This window comes from Dendrobium catenatum, unplaced genomic scaffold, assembly GCF_001605985.2.
Source record: "Dendrobium catenatum unplaced genomic scaffold, ASM160598v2 fragScaff_scaffold_1605, whole genome shotgun sequence".
NCBI classification, from domain to species: Eukaryota; Viridiplantae; Streptophyta; class Magnoliopsida; order Asparagales; family Orchidaceae; genus Dendrobium; species Dendrobium catenatum.
In genome coordinates this window covers 24,146-48,517 of record NW_021320067.1, presented here as the reverse complement: position 1 = coordinate 48,517, position 24,372 = coordinate 24,146, and the positions used below count along the sequence as shown (strand labels likewise).

The window sequence follows — 24,372 nt, the reverse complement described above, 5'->3', positions numbered from 1 at the left end:
GCTTTCGTTACTGCACGTCAAAGTCAAGGCCACAACACCGCGTACCTGCTCTTCCGACCTAACCGATGCCTGAACGTTTCCTGCACTCACAACTTCGGCTTCGTTTCTTTCCCTGCGTCGTCTCCTTCCGACTTCGTCTCCTACACTCACGGCTTCGTCTCCTTCCCTCATAGCTTCGTCTATTTCCCTCACGGTTTCGCCTCTAGTTCGCCTTTCAATTCTCACAGGAAGCCCTAATCCTATACGCGAATACACGACTCAATGCGGACGCCTCGTCCGCTTTTTTAATGGTTGATTTTAAGAAGGTAAGACCATTTGGATGAGGCGTACGCCTCACCCATAATTGCGCAATTGAGGCGCGCCTCACACAGGGTGAGGCGTGCGCCTCGAGGCGCTTTTGGACAGAATTGCGCAGAGGCGCGCCTCTTATTGCGCAATTTTAAACAGAGAATCCCTTATCCTCTCTCTACTTAAACTATGGACCCCATAGGAAGGGGGTGGAACCCACTAGGGGTTGAAAACAGCAGGCTTACGCCAGCCGTAAATAAGGGGCCGGCCCTAGTGTTGGGTGGGCTGGATTGGTCTCTCCTGGACCGATCTATCATATTATTTTTAAACTTCTAATGGTTTTTACTCTTCTGAACCCAAGGAAAAAATAATTATGTTTGTCCATTTATGGTATGATTCTATCTTAGCTTCCCTCCATCTTTGTCTTCCTCAATACTTTTTTTTTTTTGTTATTGAGTTTTTCGTTTTCTCTTGGTCTCCTCTAGCTAAAAGATAAATAAAGAGGATTTACATGCTTACTATTGAATTATGATATATTTGCATATCTAACATTTAATTATATATATCTACTTATATAACACTCTACTATTTAAATCACATTAAAACATATTTCACTTTAAATAAGTTAATATTTGTATATTTTTTTATGTGATTTAAAATTTTGAGCCTTGTATATATAAATAAATGATTTAGGTGTTAGATATGTAAATACATAAGAAATCAGTGGTATGTTTGTCAATATCTCCCCCACATGAAAAAAAAAAAGTTTATTATACTGTTTTGTCATAATCTCCATTCAAGGATCAGAATTGCTCAAAAAGGAAAATCATTGCCATATTGTTTCCTTTCTTGTGATTCCCCTATTAGATCTACAAGACAAAAAAAACACTTGCTTAAGAAGTGAACTCACTTCCATTTATTTTTCCCTTTCTTTTGATTCCACTCTCATAGCTACAAGACCAAAACTGATAATAAAAAAATGAAAGAAAAGAAAAGCTGATGGGCAGTCCATTCAAGTTGCCATCTTTTTTCTTTGTGATTTTCTTCCCGTAACCAATTCTTTTCTTTTGCCTCCCCATTTCAACACAAATTTTCCAACAATTTATGTTTTGAAGTGCCACCTTTTTTCATTTGTCTTTTCTTTTGTGACCACATGGGCCTATAATCTTTCCCCATCTATTCCACTACACTGCTTACTTGCTTTTGTACTTTTTTTTAGTAGAAGTCGGGCTTTTTTGTTACTTGTTATCACAAGATCTCTATCTATGACTTTAGTTAATTTTACCTTTTCTTCCTAATGCTTATTTATTGCATTAGTATTATATGTTATGTCACGACCAGACTCGGCTACTCGAACTAATGAGACGGGAACAAAAAGTCGGACGATTACAACATTTCTCTCAAATTCTGAAACACATTCATCTATCTTCGAAATAAAATTGAAGAGCCGCTAACACAATTTTTCAACATATTACTAACAATTTTCACAACTTATCATTTACATAAACTATATATAATACATGTTTTCATTTGAACGCCGTCTTCTGTAGGCATACTTCTCTCTTTATTTCATTTTCACTTAACAGGAGACTTACCTGAAAATGTTAGTTTAATAGAGTGAGTTGACAAAGTAAACTTAGTTGGTATTCACCATTTCATATGGAATAGTTAGTCATATAAAATAAACATACATCTTTCTTCTTTAACTTTCTTACATAACTAAAATATGCATCTTTATTCATATACTGTAAGTTTTACAACTTATTTTTTATATAAATTACATTATATTCTATTTCATCTGTCCATTTCCACTGTACATCTTTCATTTTCATTTGATATTTAATCCATTTCCATTTTCATTAGTACAGAAGTACCGTTTAAATGTACCAATAAAGGTACAAACATTTTTATTTCCATTTTCATTTCCTTTTCTATTAACATGCACGAGTACGTTGCTTCCTCAGCAAGTACCATAATGGGTGAACTCCTATAATTTTGCATGCATATACTTTTCCCTTTTCATATTTATATTTTTTTTTATTTCAATCATATGGTTTGTCTTTATATGTTTTTTCGATAAAAATAAATATACATTTTTTAAAATTTTTCTTTCTTCTTCTTCTTTTCCATGTATATAAATTTAATATATACACACATTTCGTATATTTCATATATATATATATATATATATATACTAATTTACTTATCACTTTAATGATTAACTTTAACCTTCAAACATTTGTAATTGAATGAATAATCAGGAGGCTGTATGAAAGAAAATAGAATCATGGAATATCTATAAAAATAATATCAATTACCCACTTTGAATATTTCGGCTCTAGCTCCTTTTGAATCTTTGACTTTTGAGATAATCTTTCTTACAACAATTTAAATTTACATACAAACATATAACTATTATCATCTTTTAACTTTCACTATTTTCATATAAATATTTCTTTAATAAATTCTTGCCTCCAATTTTCTTTTTAAGTTCTTTTATTAGCTTTAGATGTCACCTTCATACACTAAGTTAATCAATCCTCCATTGTTCCACAAGATCTTTAATTTTAATTTATCATTGCTAATGAAAACATTAAATTATTCCCTAATATGATTACAACAGTTATTGAAAAGCTCATGAAATTATAATTACCTCAATAATTTAAATCTTCACTCTTTTCTCTTTGAATTGAAGTTTTCACTCACAAAATTTCTTCAAGCATGAACTTCCTTTCTATTGAAATTCATATATTGTTCCTTTCCATCAAAATAATAGATTTGAACAAAAGATAAAATAGGAACTCCGAAGTTCACTTAAATTTCATTTGGCTTCCGAAAAGAGTGAATTTCCAACTCAAATTTCTTTTTCCTTTCTTTTCAAATTTGTTCCTCCCTGCTTTCAAATATCTTCCTTTGTCTTTAATGAAACATCCCTCGTTGTTTAGATGATATAATACGCAAGGATTATACAAAAATAGAAATAATTTGACAAACAAGCCTCCTTTCTAATTAGACCAAAGTAAAATATTTTTGAAATTCAAATTATCACAAAATTATTATATTGTTGCTAAATTTTTAGAAATTTGAATGAATCGTGCAAATTATGAAATGTTTTGTAACCTCTTTTCATTGAGCTTTATTTACTGTAACTATTTGATTTCAGAGTCATTTCCTAATGTTGGAAAATAAATCCAAAAACCTATTTTTATTGAAACATTCTCAACTTTAGTGGGTAGTCTCCACCATCAATATTTACCTCCAATTAAAATTTTAAGGTAAAATTGCATTTCTTCAAAATAAGGATATTTTCAAAATTGCAAAATGCCTATTCACCTTTTTTTCAATCAAAATTGTGAAATGAGCCAAGCTAATCTTGTGTTTTTATTATCTTAAGTTACTGGTTACCCAAAGTGTTCAAACCACCAGTTCGTCTAGAATATGATAGGAAATACTTGATTTCAAGTAGTTCCTAACCAAAACTGAAGCCGAACAAGGAGAAAACTGCTGTCTCCAACAGTGGACAGCAACTATGCGCAGGAAAAACAGTGAATATTGCGAGAATATTGGGAGACAACGCAAGCAAAGACTTGTATTTTTACTAGTAGACGAAACAAATAGCAAGATACAATTTGTTCTTCAATTCGAGAGGAAGAACGTACTCTCCAAAGTCTCCGGCGAAGCCAAGAGCCCAAGACAAAACCTAGATCTCAAGAGAAAACTCAAATTCAAGATAAGCAGCCAATCCCCCCAAAACTCCTAATTATACAAAATAATCATAAAGGACAATAATGGACTTCCTAAAACAGCCTCCCATTCAAAAATTTTCCCTCCCCCATGCGTTTTAGCCGCTGTTTGGGCCCCCCGACACGCGCTCCGCGCGTTCCGTCTGGTTCCACCCAACGTTGGTTCGTCGGGTGTAGAACCGGACCGGTCCAGCTGGGACCGGTCCAGGCGTAACAGAATAATGCTAAATTTCACTATAGGATGAGATTAAATTTATCTTCCAAATTAAATTTTATTTTCCCCTGAGATGAGGTTCGGTTGGCCGCCTTGAAAATGACATATAATGATTAGACAATGATATAGAACCCTTCTAGGTTCCCTGGATTAGATAAAACTAATCCACCCCACCCCCAACTACTAAAATCGAAAGATCTACAAATATCAAATGCTCCCAATGATGCTCATCTCTAAGCTCAAATGGCTCCAACTACTATTGAAAATCATATCAAAATACATCCTCCCCCTCTCTCTCTCTCTCTCTCTCTCTCTCTCTCTCTCCAAATTGAGATGAGATTATACTACATATTCACAAAAAATATAATCATATGTCCCATCCTTATAAATGGAGCCCAAACTTAAATTTCATAGCTGAGCCATCAAGAACTATGACCAACTCAATTCTATTGTAGTTGACTGTATGAAAAAGGCTATAAACTGTCAAGGCTACCTGCACTAGTCAATCAAAATATATCAACCCCTACTGAGTCAAATATGCTAACCTCATGTTTATCCCCAGTAGTTGTTGCTCTATTGACTCGTGTGATACCCCCACTATTATTAAGTTTACATACCCTATTGGAGTCATGTCAACCAGTGAACTGCCAAATTCAATTTCATGTTGACTTATGAAATCTACTAAAAGCTTGCATCCAAACCAATGCTTAATCCTAGGAATTTGTGCTATAAGCTAAAAGTCTCTTCCCCATGTACCAATTAACCCAACCCTCTTAAAAAAACACAATTGCCCTTTGAGAGTCAACCTCTTTAAGTCAATCGAGCTCAAAGCCTGAATTCAGGCGAAGCCTACCTAATAAGCATTTCCCAATGATGGGTAAAATATATGTTGATCATTATTGAAGAGAATAACTCTAGTAAATAAGGTTTATGCCCTTTTCCCCACTAGATCTACTAAAATAAATAGCCCTTACTACTAGATGATGTAACATCATATTTTAACTAAAAGGAATTATAGCCCGCCAACCCAATTAACTCTTAATATTTTGATCTTGGGAGTTGCTTCCAAATCTTGAATAGTGAGGTTCTTAAACTCCAATACAACCAACTCTTGGTCTTCTATAATAAAAATGCACCCTTATAAGATGACCTATGCATACACCCCTCCACAAGTACATAAAAAGAGTATAATCTACTAGCAATACCCAAAAGAAGCCCTTAAATTACAAAAAAATATACATCACTTTATACTCAAAGCAAAACTCCATCTTTTGCATCAGGTTAATTGTGGAAGCTAGATTGAAATTGATCCATTCTAAGATATTCTTCAGATTATTTATTTGCTCAATATTTTTGATGAGTGTAAGCTTGTAAATCTCCATTAGCGTGGGGTGGTGAGTGTTTCCGATAAATGAAAGACAATCTAGAAGAAATTAGTTTTTCATATATTGGTGGGAAGATCAGAGGAATATTGATTACATGGAGAGAATGAGAAGGGAGCGAGGAAGGTTTTTTTTTCTACTTGGTTGCTGGGCGGCGGATTTGATGAAGATAGACCAGAAATTGACATTTCTAAAATGAATTGCAAATCTTATTTTCAAACCAAAAACTATGTGCTTCATTCAAATTTTATTGTGAACTCTACTTCAATTATAAGTGACGGCTACTCATAAGAAGACAAATAATAGTAACATATTTTTATTTCCACTCAATGGGGGTGATGATATTACTGATAGATAGCAGGCCTATTACATCTAAAAATGTGCTAAACACTTATTATCCCATGTTTGAAAACTTCCATGTAAATATGTGAACCATAATCTTGTTCAAGGAAGAGTTACTGGGAAGGGTGCACAATCATGATCATCATCATTACAATCGTTACCGCAATGTACTTTTCAAAAGTTTACCATATTTATAGTAGTGTTGCCTCAGTAACCCTTGTAAAGGCTTTACCCCGAATAGGCCAATGACACATGCTAAGGCTATTTACAGCAATTTTCCTGATTACGACCTATTCAATCCATCCATAGATGAACACAATAGCTCAAATCCATTTCTAACATATTTATAGCCGCAATCTGTGATATAGCAATAAAAGAATGATATGAGTGCAAAACATACACACCTTATTTATTCCCAAGTAATTGCAACTAGGAAAATCTGCAATGTTGCTGATGAAAAACTTGCATGGGACACAAAGCATAAGCATGATCTCTAATACAATTTGTTTCATGAACCAATCTCTTTTTTTCGTTTTCCTACACTTGGATGTCTTGGAAATATTTCTGAAATGCTTGTATTTCTTCCTTTAGATTATCAATCCTGCTGAGACATTTGGAGACATAGTTATTGACTATCCGTAAGAGATTTACGCACCTTATTTTCTTAAATATGCTTGATATTTATTTATATTATATCTTGTTATGCCAAACTTCAATGACAGATATGTAGAATGTACATCAGCGTCAATTCAGGCTCTTACAGCATTTAAAAAATTGTACCCTGGACATAGAAGAAAGGAGATAGATAATTGCATTAAAAAAGCAGCTCATTTCATTGAGAAGATACAAAAACCAGATGGTTCATGGTTTGTACTCAATTTTGTATTTGATAGGGAAGTCTTAGGCTGTAATGGTTATACTTTTACATACCAAGGCCATTTGCACATCATAAAACATTATGTGTCAGTTTTTCATCGTGAATAAATTGCAACTAAATTGCGAAGCAATTGTCCACAGGTATGGTTCTTGGGCTGTTTGCTTCACATATGGGATATGGTTTGGTGTGAAGGGACTGATTGCTGCTGGAAAATCATATCAAGATAGTCCTTCTATCCGAAAAGCATGTAATTTCCTGTTATCTAAACAACTAGCTTCTGGTGGCTGGGGGGAGAGTTATCTATCTTGTCAAGATAAGGTAATATTTTTTCCAAATAATACTAGAATACTATAGATCCACTTACAGAGTTTTATATTTAAAGTTTTACCAACATTTGTTTTTTGCCTTCTAATAATGAAATTAAAATTTGATTTGCAGTCTCCTTTTTCTCTAATGTTGTGATGTGGTTCCGTGAGATTCATAGTAGTTCATTATCTAGTTTGATGGAAGAGTAAACTAATCACGTGGGTTCCATTCTTGGTGTATGGATTATGTTATGTTAAATTTCTCTTTGACAAAATTAATTTCAGCTTCAATAATGTTAAAATTTTTAGAAAATAGCCATTCCTTATTTCCTTCCTCCCAAATTATTAATTTTTTTTTTATTTATACTTTTGTAAATAATATTGTAGGCTTGACTGTATGATCATTTTGAACTGAGTGGAGCTGAGCAAAAGCCTCCTCTCGCATATGTGCGACTACACGGGATGAAAAATCGTGCGTCTAGAAAGTGGCTAGGACCACCTGCGAATGGCGGCATCGAGCTTGGTCTTTGTTCTTGTGTGTGATGTCCAGAGTCGACTAAGCAAAAACGAGAGAAGTCGAGTGCAAGACCTTCTCTTTCATGCATTCGGACAGCAGCCAGGACCTCCTTGTGGGAATGGTGGCATCGGGCTCAGTCTTCGTCTTTGCATGCGATCGAGAGAGGAGCGGCATTCCTCTTGGTCATCTACTTCATGCGTCTCTTCCTTGAAGCACAACAGAGAGGAGCGAGTAGGAAACCTTGTACGTGCGAAGGAGGCTGAGTTTGTGTGTATGTGTGTTCTTACCTACGCGGAAGCATAACCGAGCGCCGGTAGGAGTCATGCAAAAATTTTTCGGTGTGCATGCCTCGGAAGAGTCGAACTCTTGGATCAATGGCCTTATGCGCCTCTGTAAGTTACAGAGAACTTGGTGCACTTATTGTCGTACCTGTGGCCTCTCTTGTGCACATCTATGCAAATGTTGTCTGATGATTTAATACTAGAGGATGGGGTCAAAGACATCAGGAACAAGTTTATGTCTCCTCCATTTAAAATTGAAAATTTATTGTGAAGAATGGAGCAATCTCCATCTACTTCAATGTTGATTGATAATCAGTCTGCTCTGAAGGCATTGACTGACACAGATTTTTTTGGACAATCAAAAATGGATGTGAAGGTTTCCATTGCATCTTTTCCTAGTGAAATAATAAGAATAACAACACCAGATGCTCCATATGATGATGATATAAAGATGAAGATATTTGGGCTGATTGTTGGATGAGATGTCAAGAATTTGGATGACATGTCAAGCCGTTCATTTCCAAAGAGAGTTTTAATACTTAAAATTGTTGCGAAGGCCCAAATATGTTAGATCTTGATTGTGATGATTTCATATTAGAAATGTTTCATCATTTCCTGAAAACAGTAAGGTTAAAGCATTATGATATTATCTTCTCCTCATTGAAGACAATCATGACATTTGTTTTGGAGCAGACTAAAAGTATTTCTAGATAGCTTCTTTCATGTCTGTTGGATGGTGTGAAAGTTGTTGAAAATAATATTCTTCACACAACCAAGAAGCTAGTTGAGAAAGTGCTTATTAATTGTTCCTTGAAGCTAAAGCCTTATTTGGCTAAATTATTTAATGGCAATGGTACTCTTTTAAGTGAATACAACAAAATTGTTGTTGCTATATTTCAAGGAAACCCGACACTTCGATGCAGAATGAAATGAATGCTTCTAGTGAAAATCAGGAAGCTGATCATAAATTATTTGAGCGGTTCCTTTTTGACAACTTGCCTCAGGGATTTGCACAATAGGAAGATGAAATTTTTTATCTTGAAAAATCTATTGTTGTTGTAGAATGATCTTCCAAACCATTGATGAGTAATGGATCTTTTCAGAATGGGAATGGTGATTCCATGGCTGCAAAGTAAAAGGTTGAATTTCACCATCATAGGAGTTAATACTAAACATAGTTTGGATTATGGTATAACAAAGCCTGATATAATGTCATATCTAAGTTCTCGCAAAGGAGGAAGAAATGCTTCATTGCAGTTGTTAATTAGCAATGATCATTATGGAGTTGGTAATAAGATAAATGCTTGGAGTAATTCTGACCAAAAACTTTCAAGTAATGGAGGTAGAAATGGATCTAAAAAAGTTAGAGTGAGATTCTAGGAAAACAAGCAAACTGCTGTCACTAAAAAGTAGAAAGGAGTTGGGCATGCTAAGGCTGAAGATAAAAAATTGAAATTAGAGTTAGTTTTCTCGTCTCAAAAATCTACCATGAAATATTTTTTTAAAGATCATAACAATGTTAAAGATACATGTTGACTAATGTAAAATAAAAATGTGAGAAATTAAATGACCAGATGCATTGTTTCAGAGATTGATCGAACGGATGCAATGCTTTAGGAACAACACACCCGTTTGGTTAATACAAAATACAGGGAAATAGAAAAAAGGAATTCACGCTCTTTCTCATATGTTCTCTACTAAATCATCTTTTCCTGCCTGCATTCGTCCGAGCGCCACTCATGCATAGCCCGCTTAACTACATATAACACCCATGCGTCTACTTCTACACTAGCCCGCCGTCCGAATCACCACACTAGCCCGTGCTCCCACACCCACACGGCTTCTACCGCATTAGCCCGCCATTCAAATCGTCGCACTAGCTCATGCAACTACTTCTGCACGAGCCTACCTTTTGAATCGTCGAACCAATCTGCACTCCCACACTCACGTGGCTGCTCCTACACCAGCCCGTCGTCCGAATTGCTGCACCAGCCCATGTGCGCCAATTAGCTTCGGCCCATCCACCCATTTACTCCAATTGACAACAATAATCATACATCCACTTTTGGTATGTTCACGAAAGGCCACTTCACCTTTATTTCTGTCTTCTCCAATCGTAAGTGTAGAAAGCTCCCATCTCTAATCTTGTATATTACCCAACAATTCCTACAACTGCCCGTGAATATAAAGAGTTGTATAAAGATATTTTATAATAATAATAATAATAATAATAATAATAATAATAATAATAATAATAATAATAATAATAATGATAATGATAACTAGAAAAAGGTAAATTTGAATTGAAAACCTGCTCCGGCCTGGAATGATTAAATTGAAGACCTCACACCGTTGTATCTTAGATCCAATCGAGAAGAAATTAAATTGAAGACCTCGCGCCATTGTATCTTTTTGATCCGGCCAGGAATGATTAAATTGAAGACCTCACGCTATTGTATCTTAGATTCGGCCGGAGAATCAAAGGTAAGTACCGTCCCAACAACCCCTAATGGGGAGGGGACGTCGGGGGACTATCGAATTTTTGAGAAAAATGAAAAGGAACATTTTTATTAATTAAAAAAATAGAGAAAGTGCAAATTAAAAATAATTTAAGAGTTGTTTTAAAACCAGTCTGAAAGCACTGTTGAATTTAAATGTATTATTCATAATTAAAAATTTTAATCTCATTTAAAAATAAATGATAATTGATTAATTTAATTGAATAACCATGAAAAATATTTTAATTAAATAATTAGTTGATTAATTTAGGGGTGTCAAAATTAGGTTTTAGGTCGGATTCGGGTCGAACCCATAATTGACTCGGTTCTAAACGGGTTGACTTAAACAATACTCGGTTTTGCAAACAAGTCAGAAATTCAGATCCGAACCCAACCCGCTTGTTTACCGAGTTGACCCGATCCAACTCAAGATCGGCCTGGCAACTACAAGCGAAACGGCATGGCGGATTCGTGCAAGTGCCGAGTGCTCGGGTACAAGCATTGAGCGGCAGAGCGAGGCTAAGCGAGTGGGCGAGGCAGGCCTGGGCCGCCAAGCAGAGCGTGCGAGGTGCTGCGGCCTATGGGTGCGGGTGTGCATGTGTCATATGTGCGGCGATTCAACTGTGGTGAGGCCGACCTGGAGGCTGGACGGACTGGGTGGAGCGGGCGACTACGTGAGTGGGCTGTGCGACCGTGATGTGTGCGTGCGGTGCTAATTGAGGGCAACTAGAACGGGTTAATGGGTCAATACCGGGTCAAACCCTGGAACATACCTGATTTTTTGTCAAAAAATAAAACCCGAACTCGACCCGTTTGTAAATGGGTTAACCCAAACCCGAATTTTTTAAGTCGGGGAAGTATTTGACACCCCTAATTAAATTGAAATGAAACGAAATGAGTTAAAAAAATTTCAATTAATTAAAAAATGCAATAAATAAATAAATAAATAAAGTATTTACACTAAATCCTTATACAAAACTCAAAACTCCAATCCCAAAACTCAAACTCAAACTGACAAGACAAAACTCTGAGCAAGCTCCTACAAATGCTGGTTCCAAATATCTGCAAACAAATAAATCGAAACAAGTTTAGTACTATAAGCAAAGCAGCAGTGTTAAGGTAGAAGTCAATGTGTTGTAACAAAACTACTGTGTTAAAAGCAAAGTACTGAAACTAAAATGGTAGTGCTAAAGTAAAAAAAGAAAGCTATTGAAGCAGGAAGAAAGTGAAACTAAAGCAAGTATTCCTAAATGCAACAAACCTAAATAAGCAGACAACTTTCAATGAAAACAATAAGACCTATTAGAGTTAATGTGTTAAGGAGCTTCTAAATTGAGTAACTCACCCTAAATCAAATTCAAACTAAATATGAAACTACAGGCAACTTCCAATGGAAGAAGTAAAATCTGCTCTAACCAGTTCATTAGGGAACTTCTAGGTGAAGTAATAAGTCCTAGTAAACTTCAAATCTACAGGTTACTCGTAAAAGAAGAGGTAAGACCTACTGTTTGGGAACTTCTAAATGAAGTAATAATTCCTTAATCAAATCTACAGGCAATTCCTAAATGGAGCCATAAGCCCCATTCCAAAAGTAAATTACTCGACAACCCCTAAGCGGAGTCGTAAGCCCCATTCCAAAACTAAATTACATAGAAACTTCTAAGCGGAGCCGTAAGCCCCAAGCTAAATTAAATCTACAAGCAACTCTTAAACGGTGCTGTAAGCTGCAAACTAAACTAAATTATCGTGCAACTCCTAAGCAGAGCCGTAAGCTCCAAAATAAATCAAATCTACAATTCCTAAGCGAAGCTGTAAGCCACAAACTAAATCATATCTATGGGCTACTCCTAAACGGAGCCGTAAGCCTTAAACTAAACTAAATTACCAAGCAACTCCTAATCAGCGTTGTAAGCCCCAAACTAAATCAAATTTACAGGTAACTCCTTTGCGGTGTCGTAAGCCCCAAACTAAATCAAATATATGAGCAACTCCTAAGCAGAGTCATAAGCCTTAAACTAAATCAAATCTACGAGTAACTTCTAAACGGAGCCATAAGCCCCAAACTAAACGAATTACCGGGCAACTCCTAAGCAGGGTTGTAAAACCAAATAAATCAAATCTATGGGAAACTTCTAAGTGGTGTCATAAGTCCCAAATTAAATCAAATCTACGGGCAACTCCTAAGAGGAGCCATAAGCCCCAAATTGAATAAATTGATGGACATTCTAACAGATATAAGCCCCAATTTCAAACCACATCAAAACAAAAAAATCAATATTTAATCACTTCAGTCTACTCGGGATTCTTGAGAGGAGACAACTCATGGCTGTTAAGTAGATTCCATGGATGTTGCAACCAATGGTGCATTAGCATTGGTAGATTGAAATCTACGGTATTCTTGGGACGACAAAATCATGGGATCTTGATCGGGTCTACCTTCATCCCTCATAATTGAGACTAAAATATTTAAAATTTTGAAGCTACGCTAAAGTGATTCATTCTTAATCAAGAGTTCTCTCTTACAAAGTAGTAGGGATAATTAACTATAAGGACTTGTGCACATAGGAAGTAATGACCTAGATCTAAATAAACCTTGATACAATCCTCAGAGAAAATTTTGTTAATTAAAAATCAATATGCCTTAAGGAGAATGAAATCCTAAGCTTGGAAAGTGGGGTTCGTGCCTAAGGGCAATGTTTCTTGAGCAAACAATACCAGTAAAACAAAATCAAGATTGAAGCGCGCTTAGGGCGTATAAGAGGCTTCTAGATCCCGGAAGCATAGGAAAGGCTTGGATGACACAATTGTTGGTTCAAAAATAAAAAATTGGTGGCCCAATGATCAGAGGTTTTATGATGACATTATTGATTCTTTTGATCAAAGTATAAGAATGCATAAAATTTTATATGATGGTGATGTAGAGGTGTTGCTCTTAAATAAAGAGCAGTGTGGGTTTATTGATGGTGAAACCAAGATGCATGGGGTGCAGAAAAAGGATGAAACTGATGTTATAGACATTCTTACCAAGGGACTTAATAACTAGGACTGATTATCAAGCTAGGAATGACCAATATATATTCTGTAGCTTGAGGGGGAGTGTTAAATCCCAACTGTCCCTTGGCCCTTGATCCCACAGCTAGCATGGGGATATGTGGGAGGCTCGCTTGAATCACGTTGTTAATTCTCAACCGTCCTTTGGCTCTTAATCCCACGACCAGCATGGAGATCTGTGAAAGGCTCACCTGGATCATGCTGATCTCCTTCCATACTCGGGTGGCTGACTTAGAAATGATTATATTAAGGCAATTATGCATTATTATATAGTTATTTGTTTCTTTATCAAGACATCTTGTATAGATCTATAAATAGGGATAGTTTTGTATGATAAAATGAAGCTTTTTCCCTCTCCAATTCTCTAAATTTAACAAAGAAATTTATTTTTACCTATTAACCTTTGTAGAAATTACACAGAGAAAAAGCCAAATATAGCGTACATATCTCATGTTTGTTGGATCTAGGAATACTGCCGAAATCACGATGAATCGGCGCCGAAACAGTGGTTCTCCACTATTCCCGCACTGGCCTCGATCCTCACCCTCTTCGTGCCTTTAAAATGAGAGCGATGCTCTCATTCATGCTCGGCTGCCACCCCAAACTCCATTCCCGACATCTCCACATTCGAAAATCCCGCAGCTTCTCCTTTCCTCCTCTACTCGACCGTAGATCCCACTCCCGAGCCGAACTGAACAGCACCCAGACTCGTTCGATTCGCCTCTTCTAACTTCCATCCGGTCCCCAATCTACTCGCCGAATCCCCAATCCATCGCAAGATTCACCTCTGCCCTAGCCTAACCTAACTCCACTCTATCGCTGGCCTCCCAATTCCCTCAATCCAGAGAGAGAGAGAGAGAGAGAGAGAGAGAGAGGGGAAGGAGGGAGAGACCGGCTTAACTCCTCTTTGCTTTCCTGTCGGGTTCGGAAGTTAGACATTTTGATCGGAAGCAAGGATAGGAGCTCGCACTGTGATGGTAACTTTATCCCTCACGCGCGCTTGTTCTGCCAAATCTTCCTGTGCCGAGAAAGGGGAGAGAGTTTATTTATTTATTTATTTATTAGTTTTAATTAATATATAAAAAAAGAATGCTCCTCTCATCTCGATCTTCAAGTCTTCCACACTGACGTCCCAACCCCGTGAAGGTACGGATTTTTCTAAACTTAGATTCCCGCCCTCGAAGTTCGTGGCGCACCAAAAAATTGCCTATACACGCCTTTATTGCACGTAGTGGGATGGGACATCGGTGTGACGCCTACGACGAGGCGGGTAATCACCTACAAGCCATATTTCAAAGTTCGTGGCACACCGGAAAACCGCCTATACACGCCTTTATTGCGCGATGTGGGATGGGACCCCGGTGCGGCACATACGGCGAGGCGGGGTTATTCATAAGCACACTCGAGCGAGGGGAAAGCAAATTGTCTTTTTAAACATATACCTTCAAAAACCCCATACACGCCTTTATTGCGCTTGGTAGGAAGAAAAATCACGGCCGCGGTGTCCTCGTCCGAGGGACACCTACCATACACGCCTTTATTGCACGTGGTGGGAAGGCTCAGTTTCTTGTAGGTTTCCTCTAAACGGGGGAGACGCCAGGAGGCTGCCGAAATTTCGAATGAACACAAGATTGTACCTAGACTTGATTGAGCTCAAAAGACAACGGGAATTTGTGGACCTTAGAACATAATTTGAACCTAATTGAATCATATACAAGAGAGCTCAAACTTAAATAAAATATAAAGAAACCACAAATGAACCGGAACTCTACAAGACAACAGGAGACTGTTTAAACTCAAAGAATTGAACACTTGAACTCAAATTTGATCAAATAAGAGCTTGAACTTGGACAATTTGAACTCAAGCAAATACTTGAGTTGGACAACAAGAGATTCAACAAACGAAAGAGGCTTATTTTGAGCCTGAACTTTATTTGAATATGTTTTTGGACTTGAGCTTAAAGACTAAAGCTGAATGGATTTCAAATGATTAACAAAATACTTAAATCTAAATGAAATAAGTTCAGACTTGAACTTGATTTGAAAACTGCGAATATGACTTAAATCTTTCTGGGTTCTAACCCAAATGGGCAAAGATCAAATGAAATGCTTATGAGCAACAATACAAGGACTTTCAAATGAATATTAGATAGCCACTTTGTTCATTTAGATGCATTCAAGTAGATATCATGCAAGCATGCAAGGATTCATGCATATCATTCATAAGCAATAACATGTGGATTCATGTATATGCAAATTGATGTGCAAATGGGTATATCAATCAGTATACAAAGTGAACTACATGGAGTAAAGCCTAAGACGAAGAGCAAGAACCTGAAACTCTCATTTGATGAAATGCATGGTTGAAGGACAAAAAGAATATATATACATATGATAAACTTCAATCATCAAGATGAAATTCATAAGAAGTGTGATGTACATGTAAGCAAATGCGGTTCTCATGTAATCAGTGTCACTTGATTTCGAATGAATCTGATAATTCCCTGTGAACAATAGTAGTCAACGTATATAGAGAGAAGTTGACAACAAATGCAACTTGCTTGACGATCTACATCAGCACACTGATGAATATGTCAACTAGCCTACAAGCTATGTTTAAAATTGCGTATTCGGGTATTGAGGCGTTTTTCATTCGTGAGGCGAGGCGTAAGCCTCAGGGTGTTTTGAGGCGTAAGCCTCAAAATCAAAAGATTGCGTAAATATAAAATGATAAATTTGTTATATACTAATGAGTGAATAATATAAAATATAAAAAAGCATAAGATATGAAGTGAAATCAAAATATCTCAATAATAAGACAACATGAAATATAATTCAACTCAAAATTCTATCTTTCTGAAACCCCAGTATTCTTTTCATTAACACATAATTTCGATTTCCAAAAATAAATAACAATGACATATCACATAAGAACTCGTAAGTCATCAGCACGATCATCACTAAGGGGTTCTTCATTTAAAGTATTATTATGGTGAACTGCTCTCTCCCCTTCCTCCTTTCCTATAGAGTTCAATATCGGGCATTTACTTCAAGATTTATGTAAGTTTTAATATATATATAGCGTGAGGGGTAAGGCTCATGCAGTGAGGCGAGGCGGGACTCAACCAAGTTGAGGCGCAAGCCTCATAAAAAAAACTCAAGGCGTAAGTATTGAGGCATTTTTTACTGGAATTGCGCAAAGGCGGGCCTCAAGGTGAGCCTCATATTGCGCAATTTTAAACCATGCATACAAGTAGTACAAATGAAATATCAAATTTAGGCTGAAGTGTGGCCCTCTCACTGGTAATGCAAGTTGAAATGTAAGAAAAACACATTGATCCCCTACAAGCAAAATGATTTGATGTACAATGAACATGATGATGCCTTGCATTCAATACTTATACATGAGATGAATCAAATGAGGATGAAAAACGTCCTATGGATATCTTCAAGGAAGCTTCGATAAAAGTATTCAAAAAGATCTGCAATACATACGAGTCCTCTACGAATACAGATGTATATGCAACATACCACCCATGGGTAGATACAGAAAGACTTCAGTAAATGTAGTATCCTGTAGTCAACCTGAGCTTGCAAATGAATACATTTACCTACAACAGTAGTGGAAATGTTGTAAGGACCAAAACAACAATGAAATATACAAAGATTGTAGTGAATGTAAGTTCATACGAGCTTCTGCAAAAGTAGGAGATTCGTTAGTGCACTACAATCTACCTGCATAAATCATGCAAGTAGTGCACGACAGTCTACCTGTACAAAGCAATAAACAACTCAATTTAGAAGTTACTACAATATGCCACCGGATCCGTAACATCCATGCAAGCAGACAGAAGGTGTTTATAAATATTCCAAAAATGCCCCCTTCACATGCACCGTAATATGTATGCACATAGGTACACAAAGGGGCAAGTACAATCATAAAACCTGCATAGGCCCCAGCGAGCGTGTTATTGATATACGCGTAACGTATAGGGATTCTGTGCGGGTCAATAAATTCGAATATGATCCTCCTAAGTAATAGGAGTCCACAAGGTTCAACAAACAACTATAAAATGCCCCCAAACATCCACACGGGCCCCGTCGAGCATGTTGTAGGAACACATGTGACGTCTAGGGATGTTGCGCGGGTCAATAAGTGAATTAAAGTTCGAATCCGATCATTCTATACGGATCAATAGGAGTCGACAGGATTCGAACCATCAAATAAATATATGTTTGTGGAAACCGGCATATTTAATTAATACATTCATATTAGGCCTTCAAGGCCTATAATCAAGAGAATTCACTAACAAAGGCATAAAGAATAGGAAACCAGATCCCCTATCGACAAATTGATAGGGTCGACAAGGTTTAATCAAATGAAAATGATCCCAAACACCCCGATGATGGCTGTGTTGAATGCAAATCTCAACCGGAGGGATCCATTCCAAATATTTCAAAAATGTCATCTCAAATACTCAAAAATTCAAAAAATCCTAGAAATCCAAAAATATTTAAAATTGAAATAAATCCATCAAAATACTTAAAGCAAAATCCATCCATCCTCCGCAACAGTTTGCCAAGGTGGACAAATTAAAATTTATTTTAGCTCACAAAGAGCTAATGCCTGGTCGAAAATATTACTAGGATCCATTCTCAAATAATCTCATGCTAGTTAGGACATGGTATGTGTCCTCTGACCGGTGGTTTTGCTGCTAAATGGCACTGTAGGATAAACAGTTATGACCCGGGGCTCTCTGAACCGAGTAGTTTTGTCGCCAAATGGCACCACGAAATACCGGTTATGGCCAGAGCTAATACGCTCTTTAGTGGCATCAAATTCTTGAGATATAAATCAATAGGATATTATCGATAGGGCACAAAGCCCTCTGTTAGCTAAGGTGGATTCAAATTTGTCCCCTTAGATAAACATCTACCCCAAGTCTTACAAGGTCCCCTTGGACGAAGCAACCCATGGCTGCCGACAAGGATCTTTCTGTCAGGTTGGGTCGACTACCTCCTCTAACTAAGTAGACCAGGGACCACGATGGCCCGGGATGATGGAACCAGGGGATCTTGATCGGGTTCATAATCCATTTACTCACCATCTGCTTTAATTGTAAGATTGTGCAATTTCTAATTTTAAATATCGAATCTCCAAATCTTCCAATCCTTCAAATTTTCAAATTCTCCAACCATTTCTAAACCCATGCTGCTACTATATGCCAGATAACGTGTTTCTCTACATATCTGATTGACAACTAGCCTTAATCGAAAGTTCTCTCTCGTGATTGGGAGGGGTATAACTATAGGGGCTTGCGCCTATAGGAAACCATAACTCAGATTATAAAGTCCTCGCAAAATGAGGGCGAAATCTCTGGGTAGTGTCTAATCTACAAACCCATATGCCTTCCAAAATTTACCCCGAAACTTATTTTGTTAAAACTCCCCCGAAAAGAAAAAAACAAGTCAGGCGGAGGCTGGGGCCGAATTTTCGGAGCCAACATTACCATTCTAATCTTCCTAATGATCCATTTATAAATATTTTCGTAGATTTACCAGCCTAGCATCTTTGATAGGTTAAACACATTACTTTATTCTAAATTTCTTTATGATTTGCCACCTTAGCCGCTAGTTCTGCTTGCATATGCTCATATGTAGAACCTCCATCTTACCTATTTCGCACAAAGTTTGGAAACAATATAAATGAACCTACTTTAAACCCAGCCATTCAAAGAAGTAAAATATATTATTATGATGATGACTATGAGATATTGATGTGTTATGCTCCTTTGTGGGGTTGTAATTATTAAGTTGAAGCCAAAATTGTTGTTAAGTCTTGATATACCCATCATTATACGACGCCTTAGCTACACATTGCAGTTTTTTGTTTTAATGGTCTAAGTTTCATCAGGAACTTCAAAGTTAAGTATGCTCATGCTAGCTTATTAGGAAAGTTAAACCAATAGGATAAAATCATGAGGCGTGTTTGGTCAATGCTGATAATATTTCAATGAATGTGAGTTTTAGCTGAGAATATTTCAATGAATGTGAGTTTTAGGCATGACATATAGTATTAGCAGAATACAACAATAAAAGATGAGAGCTATTATAGGATAACATGTTGTACCATAAGGACCTCTGAACCCATTGGGACAAAATTTTATGAAATGCGAGTCATTTTTAGATTCCTCCTGTATATGCTTGGTGGAATGTTTTAGGTTTTGTAAGGCAAAAAAGGATGGCATCAATTCCTTAAGGGGGGGAAATTGTAAGATCTTGTAAGTATATTGAAGCATAACTCCTAAGTATCGAGCAACCTTTTAGTATGATGGTTGGAGTTTTGTTAGGAACTTCAAAGTTAAACTTCTTGATGGATCACTTTCAGGATATGTGACTTGATTGGGAAGTTGCATGAAGAGAACACAATTGTGTGGCTTGTGTGGATAATATCCTGATGGATGAGAGTTTGAGTTGTGACATCCTGGATCCTCATTAAACCTACAATTTCATAATCAATGCTGGCAGACACCTCATTATTGAAGCAATATTAATCTCAATACAAGTAGGATGAACATGAGGTAAAAATTTGATCAAAATATATTCAAACAAAGTCCCCTTTAAGAAACTTTTTATGTTATATGCTGAAGTCAATCCCCTGTTGATTTTGGTTCTCTCCATCCCCATAGTATGCAAATCCCTTACAAGTTAGTAAACATAAGTGGATATATGATCGATATAATTATTTAACTCTCAACTCTCAACCTTGGTCCTTCTAAAAATGCATTTGTTCTCTTTTTGGATCCCAAACAATAAACTGAAAATCTTACTGAATGGGCTGCCCAGACTAAGTCAGTTGGTCCATTATGAGGCATAACTCAGAAAATTGTCTTTTGCTTCTTACTATTTTCCAATTTTTATGTATGAGATACTAGAAAAGTTCTGTGCGTTGCTTTACTTTGGACATATTTAGCTTATGAATCAACTATGGCGGCAAATAAGACTGGGAATACACCAACAAGAATTGCAACAATTCAAGAATTAGTTAGTCAGCACGTTCCTAAGAAGTTGAGCTTAATTGTGGACCTGTGGTGTTATGAATACATCAATTTAAAAAAAAAAAAAAAAAAAAAAACTTTTGACCTGAGCTCTTGAGTTTGTTTATTCTACCCTGCAAAGTCTATGCCATGATCGGCATATCCTTGGTAGCTTCATTGATGACTTGGTTACATTCTTCATGCTAGATATAATAAAAAATCTCTATGCTAGTTGTTGCCTCAGTCCTTGGTGATCTTCACTTCATTGAGCCCATGTCACCTTGATGTGGTAAACTGATGCTAAAGAGCAAGGAATGATTATTCAGATATTAGTTGCATTTTAGTCTATGTATAGACCTGACTGAATCATTGTAATAATCAAACAGCCTTTTCGTTGACTCTTGTAACCAGGTGTACACAAATCTTGAAGGAGGTCGTTCTCATGCAGTGAACACAGGATGGGCCATGTTAGCTCTAATAGATGCTGGACAGGTATTTATGATATTTAATTATTCAAATGCATCTTATTTGTATTTCTTTCTGTGATAATAAAGTATCAAATTATATTTCTTCTGAAAATCACATATTGGGTAGTACCTATACAGCTGATTTATCAATTTGGTCATTGAGAAAGGATTGGCAACAAATGAATATTCTCATTTTATGTGATTAGGTCACATTTTTTATGAATCTTATTTTACTGTGTTCCTCGCACGTTATTTTTAAGCAATATGTTCTATTCAGAATCTTCAAATCCTTAAATTGAATTAGAATTGGACATAATCCTTACATTAAATTAGAATAGGACATTTATGTTCATCTTAATCTTGTTAACAAGATTTAGAGTTAGGAACTATGCACCTGATTGTCAAAACAGAAGTTTGAACCATATATATTACTGGGATTTGTGACACATAAAAGAAGTGTTGAGAAAAAATAAATATACAGATGAGTAGAAAAAATTACATATATACATACACATGCCTACATAACAGCAATATGCATGCTAAAAAAATGCTTTGGATATTAATGTGGCCATCCAAAACGTTACTGTTCACATGCAAACTCAAAAAAAAATCGAGTACATACCCTTGCATGTGAATTATTTACTAGAATCGATGCAAATAACACATGTAGATGATATTTGTTAACATTGTTATTTTGGATTTGGTTTAATGCATCTTTGGCACAAAAACGTAGGATCCATGCTAATAAGTTTTTTAATAGACATAAAAATGTTGGTGGCTGAGCTATTCTTTTTATTGAAAATCTTATGAGACAATTTTGCAATTCATAAATTTTATATTCATCAGAAATATGAAATGTGTGTTGAGGCGAACAAATTAACAATTAACATTTCACCTAAATGTCTGCATAGCATGTTCTCATCTAATTCCTTTTTCCATCAAGCAGGCTGAAAGGGATCCAAAGCCATTAAATCGAGCAGCAAAAACCTTGATTAACATGCAGCTGGAGAGTGGTGAATTTCCTCAACAGGTAATTGCTAAAGCTTAATAGCAAAATATATGAGTTACTCATCAACAAGCTTAGCATTATAAGTCTAAGAAATGGCATTTCTTTTTTCATTTTTTATTCCTGCGAGGGTATATATGATGTATGATTGAACACGGAATAAGCCTTCATCGTTAAATAGATTTTTAACAATAACTATCCAAATAAACTACAATATTTTAGAAAAAGTATTGAAGAAATGTTAAAGTTATTAAAGATATATGATAGAAGTTATAACATTGTTTAATATTAGAAGTTACAAGTTTTTCATGCCATACCTGACGAGCAATTTTCCATGATGCAGGAAATTATGGGAGTTTTCAACAGAAACTGCATGATCAGCTATTCAGCATATCGGAACATATTTCCAGTATGGGCACTCGGAGAATATCGGACTCGGGTCCTGCGGGCTAGCCATTAACATCAACTGTACCTTCTTGAAGTTCGTGTGGAAGATGTTGAAGAAGGAGAAATTACTAGTGAGGATTTGAATAGACCTGGCATATAACCGGTTGTTTCCAACTTTGGTACGTCTAAATTTAAACTTCAGAAAGAGCTCAGGTCTTTAGGCAAATGTAACTCTATTATTTGTAATAGAAGGGGTGGTGTGCTGAAAAAATACAGCAGTGGGAGTATTCCCACTACTAAAGATTAAAGTCATCCATTATTTTTTGGGATAATAGAGGGGCTAAGAAAAAAGAATCCTCTCGATATTGAAGGAGATAGTGAATTCTGAAAACAAGTCGTATTCTTCCTCCACTTGGAAAATTATATTACATGGATCAAAAAGTTTGAAACCAATTGTTAGATGGAATATATACAATGGGTGTGATATCAATACCATTGAAGATGTATTGATTTTAGACAAAAGCTTGGAGAAATGGCCTACGTTGGTTGCGGATATGAGTGAAGATAATAAAGTTTTGTGTAATTTCATAAGAGAAGGGAAATGGGATGAATCTAAGCTGAGATAGGTTTTTGGAAAACATCCGATTGAGCTGATTATGTCAGTTCCAATAAATCCTTGTTTGAATAGAGATCAATTGGAATTGATTTCTAAATGCTATGGAAAGACTATCTCTGCATTAGCTGCAGGAATACAGAATGAAGATGTTGGGTTTGATAAACTTTGGATTTGGATGAAAATTTTGAAGCTTAGGCCACATAGAGTTATTCTGATGGCGTCTTAATAATAATGCTATTCCCTGTAATCAATTTCTTGAATTCTAATAATTTTTATGTTAATATTTTTGAAGGATCCGTCATGCAAACTGGCATGCAAACTGGCATGACAAGGATCATTTGCTTTAGTTGGCTGATGATGTTGTATGACTTAACATCCCTAATGATTGTAATTAAATATCTCATTTGGTTGTTAATAAATGAAATTTATATATTTTTAAAATGATTATTTATTTGATCTAATGCATTTAGAATACCCAATTTTAATATATGCTGATTTTTCCCACATAAAATGAAATTATTATTATTTTGATAAATGGCTTTCTATGTAAAAACTACAAGCAAGTCAATTGGGAATAATTTTGTTTTTGTTATTAAAAAGAGGTTTTTATTGGTATGGTGATATAAAATTTAATTTTTATTGGCATGAGATCCTATTCTTTAAACATTTAATAACATAATGGTGCTAATATTAGAGTTTAATATTAAACTTAAATTTTGTATATTTAATTCAAAAAATTAGAAATATTGTGTTAAAAATATATTAATGACTTCATTTTATTTTAAATCTTATAGAATTTGACTTTCTTTTTCATGCTAATTAATTTAACATAAAATTTTTAAATTTATTTAGTCATTAAAATATTTAAATTTTTATCCCTTAAAAAATTACCGGAATAAAAAATATAAAAGTGTTTGTTATTCAGTGTAATAAAATGATATTTTGCAACATGTATGATAAAAATATATAATTATTTTATATGTTTATTTATGACATTTAACTTTTATTTTTCTATTATTTGTTCAGCTCCAATAAAGAATCCCAGGGGATCCCAAGTTATTATTATTATTTTAATCAAATCATAATATCATTATCGATTAATCTTGTAAATATATTTTTATTTAGTTTGCTGAATTTGTTTCATTATATTGAACAAAAAATAAATATATTTCATATGTTATTTTTGATAGTTTTTAAAAGATGTATGTATATAAATATTTTTGGAATCATTATTTGTTACTAATTGTCATGAAAATTTATATTAAGTTTAACCATTAGGATTTATTTATCGTTGAGTTTAAAGTAAAAATAATTATTGAATTTGAAAATAAACTAATTATCTTTTAAAATGGATAAATATG

The 24,372-nt window shown here is 35.5% G+C and overlaps 1 protein-coding gene across 8 annotated transcripts in view; it reads left to right on the top strand.

Annotated features, from left to right (window-relative positions):
* The window catches only part of LOC110101415 (cycloartenol synthase), a 61,935-nt gene extending 39,050 nt beyond the window's left edge, over positions 1–22,885 (top strand). For all 8 annotated transcript variants that reach the window (XM_020829306.2, XM_020829304.2, XM_020829300.2 and 5 more), the window contains 6 exons: positions 6,561–6,607; positions 6,692–6,835; positions 6,987–7,164; positions 20,947–21,027; positions 21,949–22,032; positions 22,352–22,885. In XM_020829306.2, the coding sequence (XP_020684965.1) occupies positions 6,561–6,607; positions 6,692–6,835; positions 6,987–7,164; positions 20,947–21,027; positions 21,949–22,032; positions 22,352–22,468 (651 nt within the window). In that variant the 3' untranslated portion in view covers positions 22,469–22,885. The remainder of the gene's footprint in view (positions 1–6,560; positions 6,608–6,691; positions 6,836–6,986; positions 7,165–20,946; positions 21,028–21,948; positions 22,033–22,351) is intronic.
* Positions 22,886–24,372: the final 1,487 nt, after the last annotated feature.